The sequence below is a fragment of the Pan paniscus genome, chromosome 19, assembly GCF_029289425.2.
Source record: "Pan paniscus chromosome 19, NHGRI_mPanPan1-v2.0_pri, whole genome shotgun sequence".
Lineage (NCBI taxonomy): Eukaryota > Metazoa > Chordata > Mammalia > Primates > Hominidae > Pan > Pan paniscus.
This window is the reverse complement of record NC_073268.2, coordinates 83,241,733-83,268,204: the sequence shown is the minus strand read 5'-3', so window position 1 is coordinate 83,268,204 and position 26,472 is coordinate 83,241,733. Positions and strand designations below refer to the sequence as shown.

The following is a 26,472-nucleotide window of genomic DNA, read 5'->3' as shown; positions in this document are numbered from 1 at the left end:
AAGTTTTGATTTGTTGATCTTTTAAAAGAAATATGCATGAATTGAATTCATGTAATGTTAGGGCTGGTGGGGGTTAATGGTAGTAATGAATTACCATCTGTTGAATTTTAGGATAAGCTGCACAGTATATTTACTATAGGCTTTTTATAACTCATCATCTCCTTTAATTCTCATAGCAACTCACGAGATAGTTATTTCCATTTTACAAAGGAAGAAATTCAGGCTTAAGTGTGACTCAACTAACGTAACGTCACGAGACCAGTAAAGTAGTGGAGCTGGTGTTCTTTCTGGAAAGCCTGTGCTCTTCTTTCTCTAGCTAGTCTAAGTGACTTATTTTCCAGATAAGGAAATTTAGGCCTGAAGAAATTAAATGAGTTGCTCAAGGTCACACAGCTCAGTAGTAGCAACATTAAACCAAGCTTGTTTTTAATCTTTGGAGGCTTATCTCAAGACTCTTGGTCTAGTGCTGGTCATGCTACATTTTATTGAACTAGTGTGGACCAAAAGACCATATGCTGGGAATATTGGATACAAATGCTTTGGAACTGATATCTTGGTGAATGGTGTTTTCTACTATGTATTAAAAAAACTTTCTTCTTTGTCTTTCAGAAATTATAAAGAGCTCTGATGGGCTATTTGGGTGATACCCAGTGCAGTGAACTGCAGGTGAGTATGGTTTAGAACTTTATTTAGAAAACAAGAATTTTATAATGCCTGAAAGAATAAGGTGGGACAAGGGTGAAGTGATACAGGGCTATAGTGAAACAGTGGTAACCTGAAGGCACAGATCCTAACGGAATCGGTTACTTCTGGAACAGACTGAATGATGAACAAGCTCCGAAGAGACTGCCTGCTGCCTTGTCAGGTTAGTGTGTGTGAAATGAGTGAGGGTAGGTTAATCTTCCACTTCTGTTCAGATGAGTAACTGCATAGGGGCTCAGCTTATCTGTGTGCTATTGGAACTTGAGAGGTCCTTCAGTTTTTGTGTCAGCATTCTTGAGTGGCGATTACTTTGTGCTCCAGTGAACTTGGTTAAGTATTGAATTGTTTTTCCTGTTACCTGCTATTTACATAGTGTCATGAATGACTGTATATATCTGCAGTTTTGAGGATCTAAATACGGAGAACATATCAATAGAAACAAAAGGTTGAACTTTTTTTCCTAGTGGTTGTACTACCTGTATTGATACGATTAGTCTTTCAGATTATTTACTTTTTGCTGAAATACCTGTTAATTAAAAACAGTTTAGTCTTGAGTATTTATTATTTCACAGTAATTAATCTTCTTGGTCAGCTATGGTGTCTTCGTCTTTCATTATTACACTTAGAAAATGGTAATACTACAGAAACAAATTAGAAGGCTTTTAATACTTTCCTTATGAGGCATCAGAGTTAAAATTATTATTGTTTTTTTGAGACGGAGTTTCGCTTTTGTCACCTAGGCTGGAGTGCAGTGAATGGCACGATCTCGGCTCATTGCAACCTCCGCCTCCTGGGTTCAAGCAATTCTCCTGCCTCAGCCTCCTGAGTAGCTGGGATTACAGGCGCCCGCCACCATGCCCAGCTACTTTTTGTATTTTTAGTAGAGCCAGGGCTTTACCATGTTGGCCAGGCTGGCCTCAAACCCCTGACCTCAGGTGATCCACCCACTTTGGCCTCCCAAAGTGTCAGGATTACAGGCGTGAGCCACCACACCTGACCTAAAATTATTTTTTAATTAATTTTCTTCCTTTTTTTTTTTTTTTTTTGAGAGACAGAGTCTTGGCAGTGTCACCCAGGCTGGAGTGCAGTGGTGCAATCTCAGCTCACTGCAACCTCTGCGTCCCAGGTTCAAGCGATTCTCCTTACCTTAGCCTCCCAAGTAGCTGGAATTATAGGTGCCTGCCACCATGCCTGGCTAATTTTTTTGTATTTTTAGTAAAGACGGGGTTTCACTATGTTGGCCAGGCTAGTCTCGAACTCCTGACCTCATGATCCACCTGCCTTGGCCTCCCAAAGTGCTGGAATTACAGGTGTGAGCCACCATGCCTGGCCATGAATTTTCAATGCTTGTCTTTTGTGAGATATCTTCATCCGCAAAAAGCTTCAGGTCTTTTTTTTTTTTTTGAGATGGAGTCTTGCTTTTGTTGCCCAGGCTGGAGTGCAATGGGGCGATCTCAGCTCACTGTAACCTCTGCCTCTTCGGTTCAAGTGATTCTCCTGCCTCAGCCTCCCAAGTAGCTGGGACTATAGGTGTGCGCCACCACGCCTGACTAATTTTGTATTTTTACTGGAGATGGGGGTTCACCATGTTGGTCAGGCTGGTCTCGAACTCCTGACCTCAAGTGATCCACCCGCCTTGGCCTCCCAAAGAGCTGGGATTACAGGTGTGAGCCACTGTGCCGGGCTAGCTTCAGCTCTTAATAAAATGACTTTCCATCCTCCCTTTTGCACTCTGGCTAAGACTTAAAAGAATATATCCAGCTATTTTTTTACTCATCTGGTTTAAGCTGGACTTTTTAGCTTTGTGTTTTTTGTAGTTAAAAAAAAATCTATCTATATTTTCCTTTTAATTGTTCTCAGGTCTCCTGGCCCCTGGTTCTTTGATTTGTCTGAGTCCACACTGCCTTTTAACTGATACAGTCCACTGCTAAGTCAGCAAGTTAGCCTTGAGAATCCCAGAGACTTTAATGTGGCAATATTGTATATTTTTAGGGTTTACAGTGAAACTTGGGCTGACTACTTGCTGATTGGTTAAAGTAATAAATAAGTAAATTGTTAAAGTAATAAATGTTAAACTAATAAATCAAAAAAATTGTTTTTTTTCAAGACAGAGTCTCACTGTGTCGCCCAGGCTGGAGTACACTGGTGGGATCTCGGCTCACTGCAACCTCTGCCTCCTGGGTTCAAGCAATTCTCTTGCCTCAGCCTCCCTAGTAGCTTGGGACTTTCCCATGTTGGTCAGACTGGTCTCAAATTCCTGACCTCAGGTGATCCACCCGCCTTGGCCTCCCAAAGTGCTGGGATTACAGGCGTGAGCCACTACGCCCGGCCAGGTTCTTTGTTTCTTGAGTGTTTGCTCGTTTTGCATGATTTGTCTCCCACGGGTTCATAGGGATGATCAGAGGACCAACTGAGGCAGTTGGCTGGTCCTTGAAAAACTGGGGTTTGGGTTAGTATAGGTCATCATGACCAAGGAGAGTATGAAAACACTCAGTCAAGGCCAAAGTGAGCAGTAGAAGGGAGGGGTGGTCCTTTTGAGACTTTATCAAGCTTGTGTCCTGGAACCCCTTCATTTCCTTGGTAGGGTAGAACTTTATTACTTAATGTTGAATAAATTGATAATAAATAAATTGTTAAATGTTGGGTTATTATCCTAAGACAATTGATTTTCTTTTTGGCATTTCATTTCAAAATATACATTTTAAAATTCATTTTAAATTATGATACATTATAGTTTGATTTTTAAAAACTTACTATATCATGAAACATTTACATCTTATAGATTTTATAATTTAACTTTATATATTGAAAGGCTGCAAAAATAATTTCATCAAGTCATGCTACAATTTACCTAAGTCTTTTTATGTGAAGTATTTATACTGCTGTCTGGGTGGTTTTCAGTTAACACTTTAATCTACATCATTGTAGATACTGTTGCATTTTTTCTAATGATATCTTAAGGATAAATTTTGGAGTGTATTATTATGTTAAGGGGTATCAATGTTTTTATGGCTCCTCACATATATTGTCCTACTGTTTTCAAGGGTGTTATACCAGTTTGTGCTCCTAACAGATATATGGATATACCTGTTTTACCATAAGTAGTAGAGAAAACCATTTTTCTTCAGAAGTTTTTGTGAATTTAATAGTGTAAAATGGCACTTTCATTTCTTTGTTATATCATGTTGAATTTAACTATTTGAGCCTCTTTATGGTGAACTGTTTGTTGATATGAGTTGCTATATTATGCAATTAACTATTGTAGGCTTTGAATGGTAAGGCTGGTATAATATGGTCAGTAAAAATTGTTCACAAGAGTGTGTGGTCAAGGCTGGGTGCAGTGGCTCACGCCTGTAATCCCAGCACTTTGGGAGGCCAAGGCGGGCGGATCACGAGGTCAGGAGATCGAGACCATCCTGGCTAACACGATGAAACCCTGTCTCTTCTAAAAATACAAAAAATTAGCCAGGCGTGGTGGCAGGCGCCTGTAGTCCCAGCTACTCGGGAGTCTGAGGCAGGAGAATGGTGTGAACCCGGGAGGCGGAGCTTGCAGTGAGCCGAGATAGAGATAGCGGCACTGCAGTATAGCCTGGGCAAAAGAGCGAGACTCCGTCTCAAAAAAAAAAAAAAAAGAGTGTGTGGTCAAAATGGTAAATGATTTTGGGAAGAGTGTTTGAAGGGGAACAGACGGATTATTCCAGGATTCAGTTCAGCAAGTATTTATTGGGCATCTGCTGTGAGCCCCTTTGTATCACTGCTCCTCTGAGTGGTTCTCAAGTTCTTGTGATGGCATGTGCTGGGTTGAAGCAGGACACTGCTTGAGGCTTGACCATTTGTGGGTTCTGGCTTCTGTTGTCTCTCTCTTTTTTTTTTTTTGTGAGGGAGTCTCGCTCTGTTGCCCAGGCTGGAGTACAGTGACATGATCTCGACTCACTGCAGCCTCCGCCTCCCTGGTTCAAGTGATTTTCCTGCCTCAGCCTCCTGAGTATCTGGGATTACAGGCGCGCACTACCATGCCCTGCTGATTTTTGTATTTTTAGTAGAGACGGGGTTTCACCATGTTGTTCAGGCTGGTCTTGAACTTCTGACCTCGTGATCCACCCGCCTCGGCCTCCCAAAATGCTGGGATTACAGGTGCGAGCCACTGCGCCTGGCCTTCTGTTGTCTCTTTGTGGCTGCTTGGATTGCTGAGAAGACCACCACTGTCTAGGCCATCTTTAACTCATTCAGGGCATACCAGTGTGCCATGGCACACCCTTTGAGAAGCTCTGTTCTGAGGGATCCAAACATAAAGGAAACATTGTTCCGTTGACAAGGAACTAATTATCTGTAGAGAGAATAGGGGCACCCCAAAATGAAAGGACTAATAGGAATTTCATAGGTGCCATTGAAGGGGGCCATACAAGGTACTTCAGGATTAAGTGGAGGGAGCGATACTGCCTTCTTGGGGATATCAGGGAACACTTCCACTGAAGAGGTGGCATTTAAATCACACCACCAGGAAGCCGAGAAGCAAAGGGAAGAGGGCATTCTGGAGGGAAGTCTGGGGGTTATGTCAGAAATGTGGGTGTCAGGAAATTGCATATCCAAGTTTCCTGGGTCCTAGGATACATAAAGGAATATAATGGAAGGTAAGACTGCCAATAGGTCAGGACTGGGTTTTGGGGAGTTTTTTTTTTAATATTTAACTTTTTGTTATTTTTATTTTTTATAAAGTTAGGGGTCTTGCTATGTTCCCCAGGCTGTCTTGAACTCCTGGCCTGAAGCACTTGGCCTCCCAAAGTGCTGGGATTACAGGCCTGAGCCACCACGCTTGGCCTTGGAATTTCTTGACTGTTAGAGTAAGGATGAGTATGATGGATTGTAGGGAAGAGAATTGAGAGACAGGGCCTTTAGTTGGGTTCATAGTAGTCTAAGTGAGGGCGATGAGAACCTGAATTGAGTTGGTGGCCATGGAAAGGATTCAAGAGTTATCTTGGAGGTTGAATGGAGAGATGTGGTGACTAATTAGATAGGGTAGGGTGGGAACAATTAATTCTGTATCTCTGTGTTTTTTTTTTTTCTTTTTTCTTTCTTTTTTTTTTTTTTTTTTGAGTACAGTGGTTCCATCTCGGCTCTTTGCAACCTCTGCCTCCTAGGTTCAAGCAATTTTCCTGCCTCAGCCTCCCTAGTAGCTGGGATTACAGGCACAAGCTACCACGCCCACCTAATTTTTGTATTTTTTGTAGAGATGGGGGTCTCCCACGTTGCCCAGCTGGTCTTGAACTCCTGAGCTCAAGCCATCCACCTACCTTGGCCTCCCAAAGTTCTCTCTCTCTCTCTCTCTTTTTTTTTTTTTTTTTTTTTTGAGATGGAGTCTCTCTGTCGCCCAGGCTGGAGTGCCATGGTGCTATCTCAGCTCACTGCAACCTCTGCCTCCTGGGTTCAAGCGATTCTCGTGCCTCAGCCTCCTGAGTAGCTGGGATTACAGGTGCCCGACACCACACCTGGCTAATTTTTGTATTTTTAGTAGAGACGGGGGTGGGGGTTTCTATGTATATAGAACTTGAGTTCTATGTCTCAAGTCAGAGATGAGGCTGTGGTTTTTATGGTTGGGTGGCTGGAAGAATGGGACATTAAAGAAAAAAAAAAAGAATAGGGAAGTCAGGAGGAAGAATGGCTCTTAGGAGTTTAGAATGAAGATGAATTTGGTTTTGATCGTGTTGAGTTTAAGGAGCTTGTAGAAAGTTGAAATCAGAATTTTAATCCTAGAAGGAACTTCAGAGATTATTGGGGCAACAGCTAAGGAAGTTTAGGGCCCTGAAAAGTTAAGAGGACTCAGTGAGGTCTCACAATTAGTTAAAGCAGAACCAACATGGAAGCTTCAAGATTCCCAGTCCATGACTTTTCTCTCTGCTTCACACTGAGAAATGCTGAAGGTTCTTAGCGGTGGTGTCTCCTCACCCAGGCAACAGTGCTCAATAGAGAGTAGGAAGTGCCATAGTTATGTTGGGGAGTGAGGACTTTATTTTCTTTTAATTTTATTTTTAAATTTTTTGAGACAGGGTCTTGCTCTGTCACCCAGGCTGGAGTGCAGTGGTGCGATCTCAGCTCACTGCAGCCTCCGCATCCCAGGTTTAAGCGATTCTCCCACCTCAGCTTCCCAAGTAGCTGGGATCACAGGGGCATGCCATCACACCCGGCTAATTTTTGTGTTTTTAGTGGATATGGGGTTTCACCATGTGGGCCAGGCTGGTTATGTTTTTTTTTTATTTTTTTGAGACGGAGTCTCGCTTCTTTGCCTAGGCTGGAGTGCAATGGCTCGATCTCGACTCACTGCAACCTCTGCCTCCCAGGTTCGAGCAGTTCTCCTGCCTCAGCCTCCCCAGTAGCTGGGATTACAGTCATGTGCCACCATGCCCAGCTAATTTTTGTATTTTTAGTAGAGACAGGGTTTCACTCAGTTGGCCAGTCTGATCTCGAACTCCTGAACTCAAGTGATCCACCTACCTTGGCCTCCCAAAGTGCTGGGATTACAGGCGTGAGCCACTGCGCCAAGCCCAGGCTGGTTATTTTTTAATTAAAAGTTTTTTATTATGGACATTTTCAGACATACAAAAGTAGAAAGAAGAGTGTAATCAATGCCCATGTACCCATTGTCCAACTTCAACAGCTCTCAGTATTGTTTCATCTGTTTCCTCCCTCTACATCAATTATAGTGAAGCAAAAGTAATCTGGTGACCTTAAATTTTGTGTATTAGCAAGTAAGGAGAGTCAAAAAGTTTAATAGGGTATGTTCTTAGGTCTCTGCATGGGGTCTAGAGTAAAGAGAAAGAGGATTAATTCCAGAATTCCTATGCTGCCGCAATTTTGTGTCTTTGGGCGAATTAACTTAAGTCTTCTGGGACTAAGTCTTGTTTTCCATGACAATGAAAACTTGCTGCTTGTTAAAAATTATAAAATACAATGCCAGACACAGGGGCTCATGCCTGTAATCCCAACATTTTGGGAGGCTGAGGCAGGCGGATCATGAGGGTCAAGAGTTCGCGACCGGCCTGGCCGACATGGTAAAACCCCGTCTCTACTAAAAATACAAAAATTAGCCAGGCATAGCCGGGTATGGTGGTGTGTGCCTGTAATCTCAGCTACTCAGGAGGTTGAGGAAGGAGAATCGCTTGAACCTGGGAGGCGGAGGTTGCAGTGAGCTGAGATTGCGCCACTGCACTCTAGCCTGGGTGACAGAGCGAGGCTCTATCTCGAAAAAAAAAATTATAAAATACAGATGAATAAAAAAGCTGTAATAGCATCACCTGGAGATATCCAGTTTTATTTTTGTAGTAAACTTTTTTTTTTTTTTGAGATGGAGTCTTGCTCTTTGTCCCAGGCTAGAGTACAATGGTGTGATCTTGGCTCACTGCAACCTCCCCCTCCTGAGTTCAAGCAATTCTCCTGCCTCAGCCTCCTGAGTAGCTGGGATTACAGGTGCCTGCCACCACGCCTGGCTAATTTTTGTATTTTTAGTAGAGACAGGGTTTCACCATATCAGCCAGGCTGGTCTTGAACTCCTGATCTCAGGTGATCCACCCATCTCCGCCTCCCAAAGTGCTGGGATTACAGGTGTGAGCCACCGCACCCGGCCTGTAATAAACTTTTCATTTTGTAATAATTTTAGATTTACAGAAAATTTAGAAGTATAGGTCAGAGTTCTCATAAACTCTTTACCGAGTTTCCCCCATTGTTAATGTCTTAGGTTTCCACGGCATGTTTGTCAAATGTAAGAAACCATTGTTGGTACATTTCTTTTTTTTTTTTTTTTTCCGACAGAGTCTGGCTCCGTCGCCCAGGGTGGAGTGCAGTGGCATGATCTCGGCTCACTGCAAGCTCCGCCTCCCGGGTTCACGCCATTCTCCTTCCTCAACCTCCCTAGTAGCTAGGACTACAGGCGCCTGCCACCACACCTGGCTAATTGTTTCCATTTTTAGTAGAGATGGGGTTTCACCATGTTAGCCAGGATGGTCTCGATCTCCTGACCTTGTGATCCACTTGGCTTGGCCTCCCAAAGTGCTGGGATTACATGCGTGAGCCACCACACCCAGCCATTGTTGGTACATTTCTATTAACTAATTTTTAGACTTTATTTGGATTTCACCAGTTTTCCCACTAATACCCTTTTTCTGTTCCAGAATCTATCCAGAATCCTGCAATGAATGTAGCGGTTTTGTCTTCTTAGTCTTTTTTGGGCTGTGATAGCCTCTCAGACTTTGTTTTTCATGACAGTTTTCAGGAGTACTATTTGGATATTTAATAGAATGGTCCTCAATTTGGGTTTCTCTGGTATTTTCTTCATGATTAGACTGTTTCTTATCCTTCCTGACTTTCTTATGCAAAATATTCAATACTTACATATTTTACAAAAATGAGATGACAATTATTTATAATCTGTTTTTTACTTACAAAATGGGATTATACCATATATATTATTTTGTAACTTCCTTTTGTCACTTCAAATCTTCCCAGTAACCTTATTGTTAACACTGTATAGAAAACTCTGTTCTCAGTTTTAAAGTCTGATTTGAAAATACAGCATTAGAACATAATCTGTTGGTAAATTGAAGATGGCTTTTAAGGGGCTGTGATAGTACTGGTGGTAGTAGTAATGTGATTCTGTGTCTACACAGATAATCTGGAAGCAAAAATCAAGAAACAAAAAGAATAGACAATGTTTTATAGTAATATAATTTTCTTGGCAAGCAGTAACCTTTTCTAGAAGTCAGCCTTTTAGTATAATTTGCTTGCTTTTTTTTTTTTTTTTTTTTTTTTTTTGAGATGGAGTCTCGCTCTGCCACCAGGCTGGAGTGCAATGCCGCGATCTTAGCTCACTGCAACCTCTGCCTCCCAGGTTCAAGCGATTCTCCTGCCTCAGCTTCCCAAGTAGCTGGGATTACAGGAATGCACCACCAACCCCAGCTAATTTTTTGTGTTTTTAGTAGAGACAGGGTTTCACCATGTTGGCCAGGATGGTCTCCATCTCTTGACCTCGTGATCCGCCTGCCTCGGCCTCCCAAAGTGCTGGGATTACAGGCATGAGCCACTGTGCCCAGCCTTGCTTGCTTCTTAAGTATGGGTTTTTTGTTTCTTCATATCTTTTAAATTAATAAGCATGTTAAGTGATTTGGGAAGAGGCTCAAACTCTTCAAGAAACAATTTGGAATTCTTGAAACTAAGAAGGCTAGCGCCAGAATTGCTGGAAACCCTGAAAAATGGATCAGGAAAAATCAAACTAATAGATGGAAAAAAAACCTCAATTTTAGCTGTTGATATAATTTTTAGAAAATTCAGTTTATCTCAGTCATTAAAACAGATGGCAGAAGGCCCATCAGGATATTTCTTTTATGTATTTAAAACATTCTATACTCTACTAAATTCCACTTATTCTGAAATTTAAGAGAATTTACCTCTTTATGAAAATGATTATTCAAAAGAGACCACGGTTGATGATCTTAGTTTCTAGTTTTCTTCTCTGTAGGCTTAGTCTCTCTTCTAATGCTTCTTGCATACTCAGTGATTTTATGTTTTAGAGAAAAATGCAAGTCTGGCTGAATATTAAGTACAGTACAATGAGTAAAACTACTTTGCAGACTGTTTTGCCTGTGTATACTATAGGACTATATAGATTCCAGTTTTGGAAAAATGCAGATGAACTAAAAGGTAATAAAACATGCCTCTTTGTGACTTGACATGCTAATGAGAACTGAATTTGGTACAGGACAGTTCTTGGTATGCTTGGCATTTAGGCTATTTTAGGTCATCTTTGGGAAATTTAATTATTTATGGAATGGTTTTAGTGAGTTGAATGGTTGTCATGGGGATAAAGATGGTATAAAATGGATTCTCATTTATAAGATAGTTGTGTTGGGCAGATAAGGCATTTTACACAATGCATTTAGCTCAAGATAATAGATGATTCAGAGGCCAATTAATTCTATAGGAAGTAATGCTATTTTAGTTTTGGGAGGAGAGCATCTTAGAGAAGTAGATCTTGAAGCATTCGTTAAAATCTGGGTAGGATTTAGGTCCAGAGAGAGGCGAGGAAAGGATGTTCTGGGCAGAGGGAACAATGTTATCAGAGTCTCAGAGGCCTGACTGTGTACTTGGGGCCTGTGTTGGGGTGATGGGCAAGTTAGGTTGTAGCCAGATTGGTGGTGGCCCGGATATCTGTTAATGAGCTTTGACATTATTTTATAGGCATTTCAGAGTTACTGTGCCATCTCTAAAGTATACTTTTTCTCCCTCAGGAAGCATGATACACTTTAGCCACACTGGCTTACCAGGGCCTTGCTGCTCAGTGGGGAAAGGGGCACATTCTGATAGGCTTTCTTCCTCTTCACTTGGGTTATTTTAATTATGTATCAGCTGGGTGCAGTGGCTCATGCCTGTAATCCCAGCACTTTGGGTGGCTGAGGCGGGCGGATCACCTGAGGTTGGGAGTTTGAGACCAGCCTCACCAACACAGAGACACCCTGACTCCACTAAAAATACAAAATTAGCCTGGTGTGGTGGCGTATGCCTGTAATACCAGCTACTCGGGAGGCTCGGGCAGGGGAATCTCTTGAACCTGGGAGGTGGAGGTTGCAGTGAGCTGAGATTGCGTTATTGCACTCCAGCCTGGGCAACAAGAGTGAAAGTCTGTCTCTAATAACAATAATAATAATAATAATAATAATGTATCAATTTGGCTTTTCTTTCGTCACAATAAATTTTTTTTTTTTTTGAGACAAAGTCTCCTCTTATCATCCTGGCTGGAGTTCAGTGGGGTGATCTCTGCTCACGCTGCTCACTGCAACCTCTGCCTCCCGGGTTCAAGCAATTCTCATGTCTCAGCTTCCAAGTAGCTGGGACTACAGGCTTGTGCCACCACTCCCAGCTAATTTTTTGTATTTTTGGTAGAGGCGGGGTTTCGCCATGTTGCCCTGGCTGGTCTCGAACTCCTAAGCTCAGCAATCTGCCGGCCTGGGCCTCCCAAAGTGTATTTACTTTCTAGTTTCAGGTTAGTAACCGAATTTCCACAAGGAAAGCAATTAGAAGAATTAATGGCAAATAACTAACTTAAAAAATGTGGATATCCAATTTTTTCTAGCAATTCTTCTGATATAAATTTTTGTTTTGTTATATAATGAAACATGTAGTTTATTATATTTTTCCTTTAAGTTTTATTGTTTATATAGCCTAGTAAGTAAAGATATCTTGGGGTCTGATTAAGAACCAATTACGGATGTTAGTAATTTCTATCAAAGGAGAAGATAGTGATTATGGTTAACATAACTCATCAGTCTTCTAAAACCTTTAGAAATGCAGTCTGATTCATTGCACCTAAGTTAATTATGTGGTAGATACATATTTTTTTTCTAATAGGCAAATGTATAAGACAGAAATCATCTTGAATTTAGATAGAAGAAATTTTAGTTACTACTGTGGCCTCTTGCTATTTGATCAGTTTACTTTTGCTTAAAGTCTCTCTGTTAACAAAGGATTTGGTCTTTTGAGATCAAAGAAGACCATAACTACATTAACAAGAGAAGTTAATTTGAGGAATATAACTGATTTTTAAAATAAAAGCATATTTCATGACTTGATTTCAAGGTGGTCTGGTGGTTCTTCTCATACTGTCACAGACAGAGGTTCAGAGTGGAAAGATTGATTTTGTTTTTCTTCCAGCGTTTACTTTTGGTCCTGGACCAACCATCTAGCTATGATGCAATTCTTCAAAAGTATTCTACATTTTTTGCCAAGAGAGCTCAATCATTGTTCCATTTGGAGAGGTTCTTTTTGAGGCTCCATTCTTGTCTCTAAAACCTACATATGCAGGAAGGGAAGTGCATGGGTTTTCTGTTTATTCACAGCACACTTATCCTGCTGCATCTCCTTCTTTGTAGTTTTAAAAAATCATGTCGGTTGGGTGTGGTGGCTCACGCCTGTAATCCCAGCACTTTGGGAGGCCGAGGTGGGCAGATCATGAGGTCAAGAGATCAAGATCATCCTGGCCAACATGGCGAAACCGTCTACTGAAAATACAAAAATTAGCTGGGTGTAGTGGTGTGTGCCTGTAGTCCCAGCTACTGGGGAGGCTGAGGCAGGAAAATCGCTTGAACCTGGGAGGTGGAGGTTGCAGTGAGCTGAGGTCACGCCACTGCACTCCAACCTGGGCGACAGAGCGAGACTCCATCTTAAAAAAAAAAAAGTCAAATGTGACATTTAGGTCATATTTTAAAAATAATTCTTACAGTTTTATAAAAATTAGCATATAGTAAAATTGATGTTTTTTGCTATACAGTTTTACTAATTTAACACATGTATAGTTTGTGCAACCATCACCACAATCAGGATACAGGGCAGTGTCATCACCCTAAAAACTCCCTCATGCTATTCTTTTATAGTTACCCCTACCCACCCCATACCTGCTCACAACCACTGATCTGTTCTTCATTTTTATAGTTTTATATTTTTGAGAATAAGATTGTATAAATGGAATCATACAGTATGTCAGCTTTTGAGACTGGGGTCTTTTATGTGGCATAATGTTTTCGAGATTAATTCAAGTTATTGCATATATTGAATACTTGTTCCTTTTTGTTGCTGAGTAGTTTTATATCACAAAGAGGTCTGTTGATTCACTCATTAAAGGACGTTTGACTTGTTTCCACTTTTAGCAATTATGAATAGAACTGTTATGAACATTTGTGTTCAGATCTTTGTGTGAACATAGTTTTCATTTCTCTGTGGTATCTGAGGGGCGAAGGGGATTGCTGGGTCATATAGTGTAGTGTGCGTATTTGATTTTATAAGAAGCTGCAAACCCTTTTTGCAGAGTGGCTAAATCATTTTATATTCCTACTAGCCATGTATGAGGGTTCCAGTTACTGCACATCCCTTGGTGTTATCAATATTTTTAATTTAGCCATTCTAATAGGTATGTAGTGGAATCTAATCATGGCTTTAGTTTGCATTTCCCTAATGGCTAATAACACTGAACATCTTTTATGTGCTTATTTGTTATCATTATATCCTGTTTGGGAGTATCTGTTGAAATCTGTTGCTCAGTTTTTATTTGGTTAGTTTTCTTATTGTTGACTGTTGGGAGTTCTTTTTTTTTTCTTTTTTCTTTTTTTTTTTGAGATGGAGTCTCACCCTGTCGCTAGGCTGGAGTGCAGTGGTGCGATCTCGGCTCACTGCAGCCTCCGCCTCCTGTGTTCAAGCGATCTCCTGCCTCAGCCTCCCGAGTAGCTGGGACTACAGGTGCATGCCACCACACCCAGATAATTTTTGTATTTTTAGGAAAGATGGGGTTTCACCGTGTTGGCCAGGATGGTCTTGATCGCTTGACCTTGTGATTCACTCGCCTCAGCCTCCCAAAGTGCTGGGATTACAGGTGTGAGCCACCACGCCCGTCAGGGAGTTCTTTATATGTTCAGATCTGAATCCTTTTTCAAATAAGTGATTTGCACAAAATTTCTCCCAGTCTCTAACTTGTCTTTTATTCTTTTAACAGTGTCTTTTTCATGGTACAAAAATGTTTAATTTTGATAAAATTTATCGATTTTGCTCTTTTGTCAGATTGTGCTAAGATGAATCAATTTTAGAACAAGTTTCTGTTTTATAAAAGTGGCAAAAAGTAAGTTAGGGATGGGACACTGTCTGAAAGTTGACTTTTGTGGAAGGATGCAAATGTTACCATTTTATGGAAAGATGGTGCTAATTAATACACTCCTTTGTCTTGGGACACTTAGGATTTTTGCTTAACCAAGGAGATAATTGGCTTAGGGGTGTGTGTGTGTTTTACATTTTTTAAAATGGTAATCACTAACATTGCGGTTACTAACACAGACATACTTTTTATAATGCAGAAATATGTTAACCCTGTTTCAGAATTAAAAGGTGATATTTTACTGTCACATTTGGTACTTTTGGGAGTGCTGGACTTTGGGTTTTTAATCTGTTGGAATAGCATTAGAACCTTAGTTGCTTGTGGGCTCAGAATCAGTGTCGTGGTAAAAGTAGGAGTTGTCGGGCTGCCTGGATTTGAATCCTGCCTCTGTCGTTTACAGTGTAACTGGATAAGTTAACTCTGTGCTTCAGTTTCCTCATCTGTGAATGGGAATGATAATAACAATTCTAATATCTATTTTATAGGGTCATTGTGAGGATTAAATTAGATTACGTACATATAATCTTTTAAACATCTGGCACACAATGAACCTTCAGTAAAAGCTTCTTGTTATTACTGAAGTAACTTTATAAGTTGTTAAAACAAATGCTTTGGGCTTATATATATATGTAATTTTTTTTAACATAAACTCAAGATTTTATTGTCTTCATAATAAAAGATGACACATAGAACTGGATCACTTGACCCTTTCTCTTCTTATCTCCTTCCAGTTCAAAATGCTTGCATCTTTTTCATAGCCAGCATTCTCTTAGATCTGTTTGGGCTCAACGCACTCAAGTCTTAGCACAGTCTTCTTTGTAGTTTTAGCCTTTTTCTGGAAGATCGGCTTAGTTTGCCCACCATAGCCACTCTGTTTCGTATCATAACGCTGCTTTCCCTGGGCATACAGAGAATCCTTGCCCTTGTACTGTGTCGCTTTGTGGGGTTGGTGCTTGCCACACTTCTTACAGAAAGTCCGGCGGGTTTTAGCAACGTTCACCATGTTTGCATGAGCACTATGGGCATGGAAAGCTAGGCTTATATTTTTAAGACACAGAAGAATCATATATCACACTAAGCCATTTGTCTCCCATGCTCACTTATTTTTTCTCTTTACACTTACTGTTATTAGTAATAAATAACATGATCATTGTTATTAATAATCGTGTATACACTATTTTACAAGACAATTATCAGCTCATTTGGTACTGATCAGATTATCTAAATTAAGACTGTCTTGGTTCCAACTGCCTGAAATATCAACCTAAACTGACTTAAGCTGGAAAAAAGTTTCTTGGCTTACCTAACTTCGAAGTCCAGGCACAGCTAGCCAGAGCTGGATTCAGGGGTCAGGTGATGTCATCAGGACTTAGTTTCTCCCTGTGAATCAGCTCTGCCTTTTCCTGTATAGACTTCAGTTGCTGACACTGTAAGAAAAATGGCTGCGATATATTCAACCCCCTGTAGTTTCTCAGAATTTAGATTCAGCTGGAAGGAGCTTCAGTTTCTTTCCCAGAAGCCTCAGTGAGTCTCATGGTGTCTCATTGGCTCTTACAGGGTCATATGGCCTACCCTGAGCCAATCCCTGTGTTCAGGGCTGTGAGGCTCGGATTGGCCAGTTAGTGTCACATGCCACCCCGCATCCCTGGTGGAGTTAGCTCTTCAGGAACCACATGGTCTGAGAGATGGGGAGAGGTGAATTCTCGAAGGGAAATTGTGGGCTTTTATTACCAGGGAAGGGAATGGGTATTTGGTGGCAGAACAACTAACGTTCATTGCATGGTATTAGTCTCTTTTTATAGGTCAGCAACAGATCAGAGGAGTTAGTGGATTTGGATTAGAGTCCTGGTTTCTGATTTCAGCTTTCTTGCTTGTGAAGTCACATCCTCCAAGTCAGTGTTTCTCACAGGGATAGGAGTTTAAAGGAAATTAGTGTTTTATGTTCCTTTGATAAAAGTTTGGATAATTTTTTTTTCTTTGAGAGGGAGTCTTGCTCTGTCGCCCAGGCTGGAGTGCAATGGTGCAATCTCAGCTCACTGCAACCTTCGCCTCCTGGGTTCAAGCGATTCTCCTGCCTCAGCCTCCCGAGTAGCTAGGACTACAGGCATGTGCTACCACATCCGGCTAATTTTTTGTATTTTTAATAGAGACGGGGTTTCACTTTGTTAGCCAGGATGGTCTCAAACTCCTGAGCTCAGGTGATCTGTCCGCCTCAGCCTCCCAAAGTGCTGGGATTACAGGCGTGAGCCACCACGCCCGGCCAAGTTTGGATATTTTTTAACAGGAAGAGAAAGAGTCAAGACAGATGGGGCGGACCTCAGCAATGGGCGAATGTGATGCTTCTTCCTACATTGGTGTGCTTAATGTGCTTAATGTGACTCAGCTCCAGCGACTTCCATTCCCTGGGCCACTCTGTCCCTGTGGGAAAAATCCTTAGAGACCCAACTTAGTATCTTCTTTTTTTCTTTTTTGAAACGTAGTCTCGCTCTGTTGCCCAGGCTGGAGTGCAGTGGCGCGATCTCGGCTCACTGCAAGCTCTGCCTCCCGGGTTCACGCCATTCTCCTTCCTCAGCCTCCCGAGTAGCTGGGACTACAGGCGCCCGCAACCACGCCAGGCTAATTTTTTTTGTATTTTTAGTAGAGATGGGGTTTCACCATGTTAGCCAGGATGGGCTCGATCTCCTGACCTCATGATCCGCTTGCCTCGGCCTCCCAAAGTGCTGGGATTACAGGCGTGAGCCACCGTGCCCGGCCCCACTTAGTCAGTATCTGCCCTTGGATCTGGCTGTTACGTTCAGGTAGCAGGATCACATACAATAGATACAGATGTATCGATGTGTCCTAGGCAGGGGTGTCAGCTACACTCTTGAAGTGTATCTGGGAGCTGGCCTCATTTAGAAGTACTTCTAGATCTCTCACTGCGTATTATCCATAGTCCATTTTAGCATGGCCTGAGATGTTTTCTCATTTTGACTTTGACAGATAGTTTTGCTTTTATGCTTGATAAACCACTTTAGCTTCTTCAGAAGGAGTGGGTGCAGTAAGGTCATGCTGTTTTCTGAAAAGCTCGACAAAACAGCTGAACGGAGCATGCGTTGTATTGAGTTCCACACTACAGCTAAGTGACCCTACTGTGATTCAGGTAGATCTTGGAAACTAGTCATCAGGCCCTGATTAACAAAGGTAATTGGGGTAGATATCCACTTCTGAGGAAGGGTCGTAAATTGAGTCATTTCCTCTCAAAGCTCCTGAAATTCATAGTTCTGCCCTTAATCTCTACTTACATATTAATGTTACCGAGCTCTCCCTGGCTAATATGTTTGGGAATCATTGTTGATATTAATCTTTGTGATCATCCCTCATAGCCAGATTTAGGGTTTAGCTAGTCCTTGTCAGTGACTTGCAGATATACTTTTTTCTCCAATGGCTATTCTTTGCATAATCATTACCGGTGTATTGAGATGGAGAAAATAGGTGAAAATCCTCTGTCAAGTAGGTAAAGTAATTACATAGAATAATACTTCATTGTCTATACTGTATTGTATGTTGAGATCAGTAAAGTGATTTCAGCTTTATGTAGGCTGGGTACAGTGGCTCACGCCTGTAATCCCAGCATTTGGGAGGCCAAGTTGGGATGATCTTTTGAGGCCAAGAGTTTAAGACTAGGCTAGGCCACACATTGAGACCCTGTCTCTACAAAAAAATAAAAAAAAAATTAGCCGGTTGTGGTGGCATGCACTTGTAGTCCCAGCTTTTTGGGAGGCCAAGGCAGGAGGATGATTCCCAAGTGTGTGGCAGCAGGAGCTATGATTGCACGACTACACTCCCAGCATGGGCTGCACAGCGAGACTCTGTCTCTTAAAAAAAAAAAAAAAAAACAAAAAACAGCAACAACAACAACAAAAAACTTCATATAAAGTGAAAATAAGGAATTTTAGAGACATTATAATAGCTAACGCTTATTGAGCACTTATGTCCCAGGCATTCTTTTAAGTACTTTATAGGTATTATTTCACTTAATCCTTGCAGTAACCCTAGGAGGTAGGTATTAGTTGTCTTCCCAGTTTAGAGGTGAGCAAGTTGAAATAATCCATGTAAAGCCACTTGCCCCAGGATATGCAGCTGGAGAGTGGTGCAGCTGGTGAATTCTGGTTCCCAGTCTGTGCTCTGGATCACTGTGCTATACTCATTCGTAAGAAAGATTTCAGCTGGTGCATTATTAGCTTTGTTTTCTTACGACTTCTTTTTGTATTATTGGTCTGGATGTGGGCTGGGAGTTCTGTAGGGAAGATTTGCTAATTCTAGGGCCTCTGGTATCCATGGACTTTATGAATCTTGTGTTGCTGTTATCTGGCAAGCAGTGTATGCTTGTCTATATTAGTAGTTCTCAACTAGAGCTGATTTTGCCTTCTCCAGACATTTACTGGAGACATATTTGGTTGTCACAAGTCAGGGGACGTGCTACTGGCATCTGCTGGTCAGGACTAGGGATAATGACTGCTCAATAACCTACAATGCACAGAATGGCCCACAGCAAAAAATTATTGAGCCCAAAATGTTAATAGTGTTGATATTTTATATCTGGACTATATCATGAGTTAGTAATTTTGTAATGCCACTCTTTGTCTAATGGGCAACATTGCTGTAGTGATACAGAAATTATTTTTGACTTTTGTTGAACAATTGATTTCACCCACATCAATGTATGTTTGTGTAACAGGCATACATACCAACTGTGTCTTATTTAAATCCCCTTACCCTTAAACTAAACTGGGAATTACAGCCTCCCTGAAGGAAAGCTGAGGAAGTTTAAAGGGAAACCATGTAAAAGACCAAGGATACAGTACTCTTTTTTTGGGGGGGGGGCTATCTTAATAACACAATTAGATTTCTTTTTTTTTATATTAAAAGTGTTAGTTTAGGCTTGGTGCAGTGGCTCACACCTGTAATCCTAGCACTTTGGTTGGCTGAAGCGGGAGGACAGCTTGAGCCCAGGAGTTTTGAGACCAGGCTGGGCAACATAGGGCGACCCTGTCAATACAAAAATAAAATAAAATAACGATTTAGCGGGACATGGTAGTGCATGCCTGTAGTCCCAGCTACTCGAGATGCTGAGTTAGAAGGATTGCTTGAGCCTGGCAAGTCGAGGCTGCAGTGAGCAGTGATTGTGCCACTCTACTCGAGCCTAGGTAACAGAGTGAGACCCTGTCTCAAAAAAAAGTGTTAAAATTAAAAATTCCAAACTGAGAAAAGTAGGGAATGTTATATTGTACCACATGTGTAAATCCCCAATATTGAACAAATGCTGACAAATACTGTTGAAGTCCTTTTTGAACTCTTCCTTATCTCATTCCCTAGCTATTTCTACTGTTTTGGTAGACCAAGAATCTCAAAAGCTGAAGGGGCTTAGACATCTTCAGATGTCTGTCATCTTGCCTCCTGCTGCTCTCTATGGGCTGCCCATCAATGACTTTTCTCCCTTCATCTTGCACTGCAGTTTATTGGCAGCAGATGGTTACAGCACAGCGAGGAGAGGGCAGGGCCCATGTGTCATTATCAAAGCCGAGAAGGCTGGCAGAGAACATATATGTAGGCTGGAGGCAGGCGGAAGGGACAAAGAAGTACTGTAAGGCCAGCGGTTAAGGTGGAAGGTAGGGAGGAGCAGGAGAGAGAGAAGGTGGATGCAGGCACGGAAAGCAATCTGTAAGTTTGACAGAGATGGTCAGCAAGAGTGACTGTTTGGAGCAGTATTGTGAATGTCAGGTCAAAGGATGTCGGTCTTCTGTGTCCAAGTTTTCCACTCCTGCCATGAGTGTTATAGCTAGGGAGAAACAACGTGTAAACTCCTGCTATTTCTTACTTGGACTATTTTAGTGATCTCTTACTAATGGCAATGTTTGCCATTTCTTCCCCTGTGGCAAGCTGTGATTTCTTCTATTTCTAACCAGTTCTTTATAGAACTGGTAGGACTTATGTTTGATAGATTCCTTCCTTATTTAAAAAATTTCATCGTGTTCCATTGCCTGTGGAATAAAACCCTTGCTTCTTGTCGTGGCATTTGAGGTCATTCATAGCTTCTCTTACTCCTCTGATGTACCTTGAGTTTAGGCTGTATATTTTCTCCCCTTGGTGATTTCACTTGAACTCTTCTCTCTGAAAAGCTCGCATTTGCTCTCCCTATCATCTGTATGGTGAACTCCTGTTCACCTTTTGCAATCAGCTCATGCCTTTAGGCAGATGGAATAAGTCTTTTTTGTAATTGTTCATTTGTGCTTTGCCTGTCTTGCTAGAATCTGAGTTTCTTGAAAGCAGAGATGACATGCCCTGTCTTTGCATTCATTGCTGCTAGCACAGGGCCTGGCCCTCGAGAAATGTTTGTTGAATTGAATTAATGGACAGTTCAAACAGTTCCAACCAGTTTTTTAATTGGTGGGAAATAATCCTGCATGGTATAGATTTTGGTTTTTTGCAATCATGGTCACAGAACTGTGAGACTGAAATTAGGAAACTGAAATTTGGAGATTTAGATATGAAACGTTTCTGTCCCTTTGGTTAAGAAAGGGGATCCTTTATGGTTTGTTGTATACTTTGCGGTATTCACAGTCATGTTTCATTTCTAAATTTGCCTCATTTATAAATTTGTTATATTGTTGGTATGATCCTGGCTTATGATTGACATTTTGCTTGAATCTTAGTAAAGACTTCATAAAATATCAAAGAGAAGTATAGATTTTGTAGCATCAATAGTTGCTGCTTAGCTGTGACCTTGATCAAAAGGCTAGCTGAGAGTATTCAGATAGATAATTAAGCCAGCTGAGATAGGAATGGGGCTAGAATTTATAATTAATAAGTTTAAAAAACCTTCTCTTGTTCTTTCTCCCTGTCTGTAGGATTTTTGTCCCTGAGTCATGGAAGACAGAAGAGCTGAAAAGTCATGTGAACAAGCATGTGAATCACTTAAGAGGCAGGACTATGAAATGGCCCTCAAGCACTGCACAGAGGCCCTTCTTTCTCTTGGCCAGTACTCCATGGCAGACTTCACAGGGCCTTGTCCATTGGAAATAGAACGCATCAAAATCGAGAGTCTTCTCTACAGAATTGCCTCATTTTTGCAACTGGTGAGTAAACACTGTCAATAAGCCAATGCTGAACTATGTAAAATGGCCTTTTTCATTGAGGGGTGACGATACAAATAGCTAATTCTGGGCCAAAGAGTTGTGAGTGAAGTGGCTGGTGATTGCTGAATATATTTGATGGCAAGGTAACTATGTTTTTGAACCTTGAAAACTGTACTACTTTAGGGCATTTTGGATTATGCACTCACTCAACAAGTATTTATTATGTACTGTGTACTAGACACTGTTCTAGGTTCTTGTTATATATATTGATGAAAGAGAAAGAAAAGTCTCTTCTTTATGATACTTTTTCTAGTAGGGGAACAGAAAATAAACAATAAACATTATAAAAAATAAACAGTGGCTGGGCATGGTGGCTCACACCTGTAATCCCAGCACTTTGGGCGGCCAAGGCAGGTGGATCATGAGGTCAGGAGTTTGAGTTGGCCTAACCAACATGGTGAAACCCTGTCTCTACTAAAAATACAAAAATTAGCCAGGCGTGGTAGCGCGTGCCTATAATCCCAGCTACTCAGGAGGTTGAGCCAGGAGAATCGCTTGAACCCAGGAGGCAGAGGTTGCAGTGAGCCGAGGTTGCACCACTGCCCTCCAGCCTGGGCAACAGGGCGAGACTCCGAGACTCCGTCTTAAAAAAAAAAAAACAACAAAAAACAAAAACCAAAAAAAAAAACCCCACCATAGATTGTTAAAAGGTAGTAACCGCATGAAAAAAGGAGAACAGGGCAGGGGAGATTGGGAATATTGGGGTTAGAGATGTGGTTACAATTTTAAATAGAGTGGTCAAGGCAGGCCTCATTGAGAAGGAGATAACCAGAGGCAAGGGGGTGAGCCATGTGTAAAACTGGAGGAAGAGCATTGCAGGCAATGGAAACAGACCTAGCAGCAGAAGCATGCCTGCTGTGCTTGAGTAGCAGCTAGGAGTTAGTGTGGCCAGAGTAGAGTGCACGCGGTGGAGAGGTGGGAGGACTAAAGCCTGTGGGGCCCGCTGGCTCGTGGTAAAGACTTTGGTTTTTATTCTCTGTGAGTTGGGGAGCTATTGCAGGGCTTTGGGTGAGGAGTGGCGTGATCTAATTTAACAGGAATTGTTTGACTTTTGTGCTGAGAATAAAGTGTAAAGGGATAAGCGTTGATGCAAGGAGACTAGATTGGAGACTATTAGAATAATCCAGGCCAGAGTGGCTCAGATCAAAATGGTAGCAGTGGAGATAGTGAGAAGTAACTAGGTTTTGGTTTATACATTGAAAATAGAAGCAATCAGGTTTCCTAATATATTGAATGCAGGGAATGAGGGGGAGTAGTCGCAGTTACTTACCTCGATACTTTTTGTCTGAGCAATTGGAAGAATGATGTTTCCTTCAACTGAGGTTAGAAGGCTACAGCTGGGGAGGAGGTTTTGTGGGGGAAGGTGGGAGTTCAGTTTTGGACGTACTGAGTTTGAGATGTCATTCAGATACCCAGCTGAAGATGCTGAGTAAGCAGTCAGATATGCATGTATGGAATTTGGGAGAGAGATTCATTGAAGACTGTGGGACAGAAGTGCTATATGATGTCTTGAGCCAGCGTAGAATCACCAAGGGAAAATGAGCATCATAGAGAAGAGGCGAGGACTGAGGGCCGAGTCTTGGGCTGCTGCAGTGTCAAGAGGTTGGGGAGCAGAGCAACAACCAGCAAAGCAACCTAAAGAGCAACCCTGAGGAAAGGGGAAAGTGTGAGAGGAAGGAGTCCTGGTAGCTGCGTGAAGGAAGGAAGTGTGTCCAAGTGAGGAAATGTGGAGTAGTGTCAGCAGCTGCCAAGAAAGCCGTGAGAATGTGTCTGAGTGGGCACATGTGAATCATGTGGGTCCACATGGATGCAGTGGAGGTCACTGGTGATCTCTTGAGAGTGGCTTCCTTGGAGTAGTGGGTGAAAGTCTGCTTAAAAGGAGGGCTTAGGAGAGAATTGGGGGAAGGAATTGAAATACATCAACATAGACAACTCTTGAGGAGTTTTGCCATGAAGAGACACTAAAGAGAAAAAAAAGAGAAAGGAAAAGGAAAAAGAAAAAGGAATGGTAGCTAGTGGGAGAGATAAAGTCAAGGGAAATATTTTTTTAGATGGGAGAAATAACTGTATTTCTGTATAGAAATGAACCAATCAAAAGCAAAAAATTAATGATGTAGGACAAGTCGAGGAGGCTTGCTGGAGTGCCGTACCTGCGTAGGCGGCTGAGTTGATCTGCACAGGCGTAGGTTGACTTTAGAAAGGAGCACGGTAGTATGTCTGTTAACAGGTAGAAGGAAGACAGAGTGTATGCTGGGAAGTGGGGAGACATGGTGGTGACAGTCTATGAAAATTCTCTTCTTGTGGCTTCAGTTTTCTCAGTAAAGCTTTTGGCGGGGAGGGAAGTGTTGATGAGTTAGGGTTAGAGAAGGTGAGAAGTAGGAGTGGGGGTCCATGGACTAGGAAGTATACTGTGACGTTTATTTGTAGAGTGCCCTGTAATCCTCAGAGGGCACATGTGTTAGCTTTGCTCTGTGAATAGTAAGTTTACAACATTAATGATTAAACTTTGAAACAAAGCCAAGTTTCCCTTTGACAACATCTCTGTTAAAAGCAGCTCTTGAAATGCTTAATTTTATCTTGTATTTTTGTTTTGCAGAAAAATTATGTGCAAGCTGATGAAGATTGTAGACATGGTATGTTTAAAAATGAGACTTGAATTATTGAATTGAACAATGTTTAAGATTTGATTTTTTTTTTTTTTTTTTTTTTTTTTGGCTAATTTCAAAAGTGATGATAATGTTTGAAAAGCCCACCTTACTGTGGTGGCTAGTGACTGATTTGGATGATGACATTCCCACTAAGCTGGGCATACCTGTGAACATTGCTCTTACTCATGAGTGTTTAAGTTCTTGTCACTCCCCTGGGAACATTGATGATGTGTCCTTTTGAAGTTTGTGTGAGGCCGGGTGTGGTGGCTCACACCTGTAATCCCAGCACTTTGGGAGGCCGAGGCGGGCAGATAACAAGGTCTGGAGTTTGAGACCAGCCTGGGCAATATGGTGAAACCCCATCTCTACTAAAACTACAAAAATTAGCTGGGCATGGTGGCGCATGCCTGTAGTCCCAGCTACCTGGGAGGCTGAGGCAGGAGAATTGCTTGAACCCGGGAGGCGGAGGTTGCAGTGAGCTGATATCGCAGCACTGCACTCCAGCTTGGGCGACAGAGTGAGACTACGTCTCAAAAAAAAAAAAAAAGTTTGAATAGCTTCAGTCATAAGGGCCAAAGTTTAAGAAATGTAACTCACATTGAATAAAATGTTAAGCTTAGCTAGATAAATTGAAAGGATGGGCCTGTCCCTCCTAAAATGTCTTTCCTTCTTGATCAGAAGATCTTTCTTAGAGAGGAGACTAGCTAGAATGCTCTTTAGTAATTTTTCCTATGTTTTTTTTTTTTTTCCCCTCTCTGAGACAGAGTCTTGCTCTGTCTCCTGGGCTGGAGTGGGGTGGGGTGATCACAGCTCACTGCAGCCTCTACCTTCCAGGCTCAAGCAGTCCTCCTGCCTCAGCCTCGCAAGTAGCTGGGATTACAGATGTGTGCCACCACACCCAGCTGATGTTTTTATTTTTTGTAGAGATGGTTTTACCATGTTGCCCAGACTGGTCTCTTACTCCTGGGCTCAAGGGATCCACCTGCCTTGGCCTCCTAAAGTGCTGGGATTACAGGCATGAGTCACCGCACCTGGTCTCCTGTTTCAGTTAGGAAATTGAGATTAAAAAGATTCTTGCTCTTCGAGTACTCATAGGAATCCTTTTCTTTGTGGTTGTTGCTGTTTACTAGAATGAATCTAGGAGTGAGTGGGAGAAGAGTTCACTGTACATTCTCACACACGTTTGGTGGAATTGTTTGCAGAGCTCAGTGATTTGAATAATACAGTGTTTTGTTCATCCAGAATTTGGGGATAGTGGTGCTGAGGTATTTAACATGAGTTAATTTTTTTTTTTCCCTGCTTACTCCTTTGTGTTAACATTTTAAAAAGTATTAGGCCGGGCGTGGTGGCTCACGCCTGTAATCCCAGCACTTGGGGAGGCTGAGGTGGGTGGATCACTTGAGGTCAGGAGTTCGAAACCAGCCTGGCCAACATGGTGAAACCCCATCTCTACTAAAAATACAGAAATTAGCCAGGCATGGTGGTGCACACCTGTAATCCCAGCTACTCGGGAGGCTGAGGCAGGCAAATCATTTGAACCTGAGAGGCAGAGGCTGCAGTGAGCCAAGAATGTGCTACTGCACTCCAGCCTGGGTGACAGAGTGAGACTCTGTCTCAAAAAAAAAAAAAAAAAAAAAAAAAAAAAGAAATATTAACTATGTTTGCTGTAAACCTTACAAAACTATATTACATACTCTTGTGGCCATTGAACATCATTTAACCATTCATTAAAGATTCTGTGACCTTTGTTCACCTCACTTCATAGAATTGTGTGCTTTGAGAGTTAACTAGAAATTAAGAGATATCTAGTAGAATTTTCCTTTAAAAAAAATCCCTGCTATCTATGGGAATTTTAAAATTACAATGAGCAAACAGTAATAAGTCAAATAATATAGAGGAATAATTTATCCTTCCCTCATCTGAAGAAGTTATTGTTATTAGTTTGCTGTATGAGAAAGGTCTTCTGTGCCTTTACAGTGACAAACATAAGTGCTTATAATACATAGAGTTTTTCCTTTAAAAATTAAAAAAGAGTTATAATGTGATCATCACCTAGCACCTTGCTTTCTTACATATCAGTATACCATGAATATTGTTCTAAATTAATACACTGGCTGCAATTCCTGCTTAATTTTCCATGGCGTGGATGTGCTGCTATTTATTCAACCATTCCCGTATTGATGGGCATTTAGGTGGTTCTAGTTTTCTGGTTTGTCATGATAAACCATCCTGTAATAAACATATGTTCTTTCTTATTGTTGCC

General features: G+C 41.6%; 1 protein-coding gene and 1 pseudogene across 4 annotated transcripts in view; one reads left to right on the top strand and one right to left on the bottom strand.

Moving 5' to 3' along the window:
* HELZ (helicase with zinc finger) overlaps positions 1-26,472 on the top strand; it is a 173,970-nt gene that overhangs the window by 5,130 nt on the left and 142,368 nt on the right. For 3 of the 4 annotated variants that reach the window (XM_055101691.2, XM_034942757.3, XM_034942756.3), the window contains exons 3-5: positions 610-666; positions 21,274-21,501; positions 24,158-24,194. In XM_055101691.2, the coding sequence (XP_054957666.1) occupies positions 21,292-21,501; positions 24,158-24,194 (247 nt within the window). In that variant the 5' untranslated portion in view covers positions 610-666; positions 21,274-21,291. Of the gene's footprint in view, positions 1-609; positions 667-2,809; positions 2,970-21,273; positions 21,502-24,157; positions 24,195-26,472 lie in introns of all 4 variants that reach the window. The other variant, XM_055101690.2, reaches the window with a different exon arrangement.
* On the bottom strand, positions 15,033-15,386 carry LOC103785080 (large ribosomal subunit protein eL42-like; annotated as a pseudogene).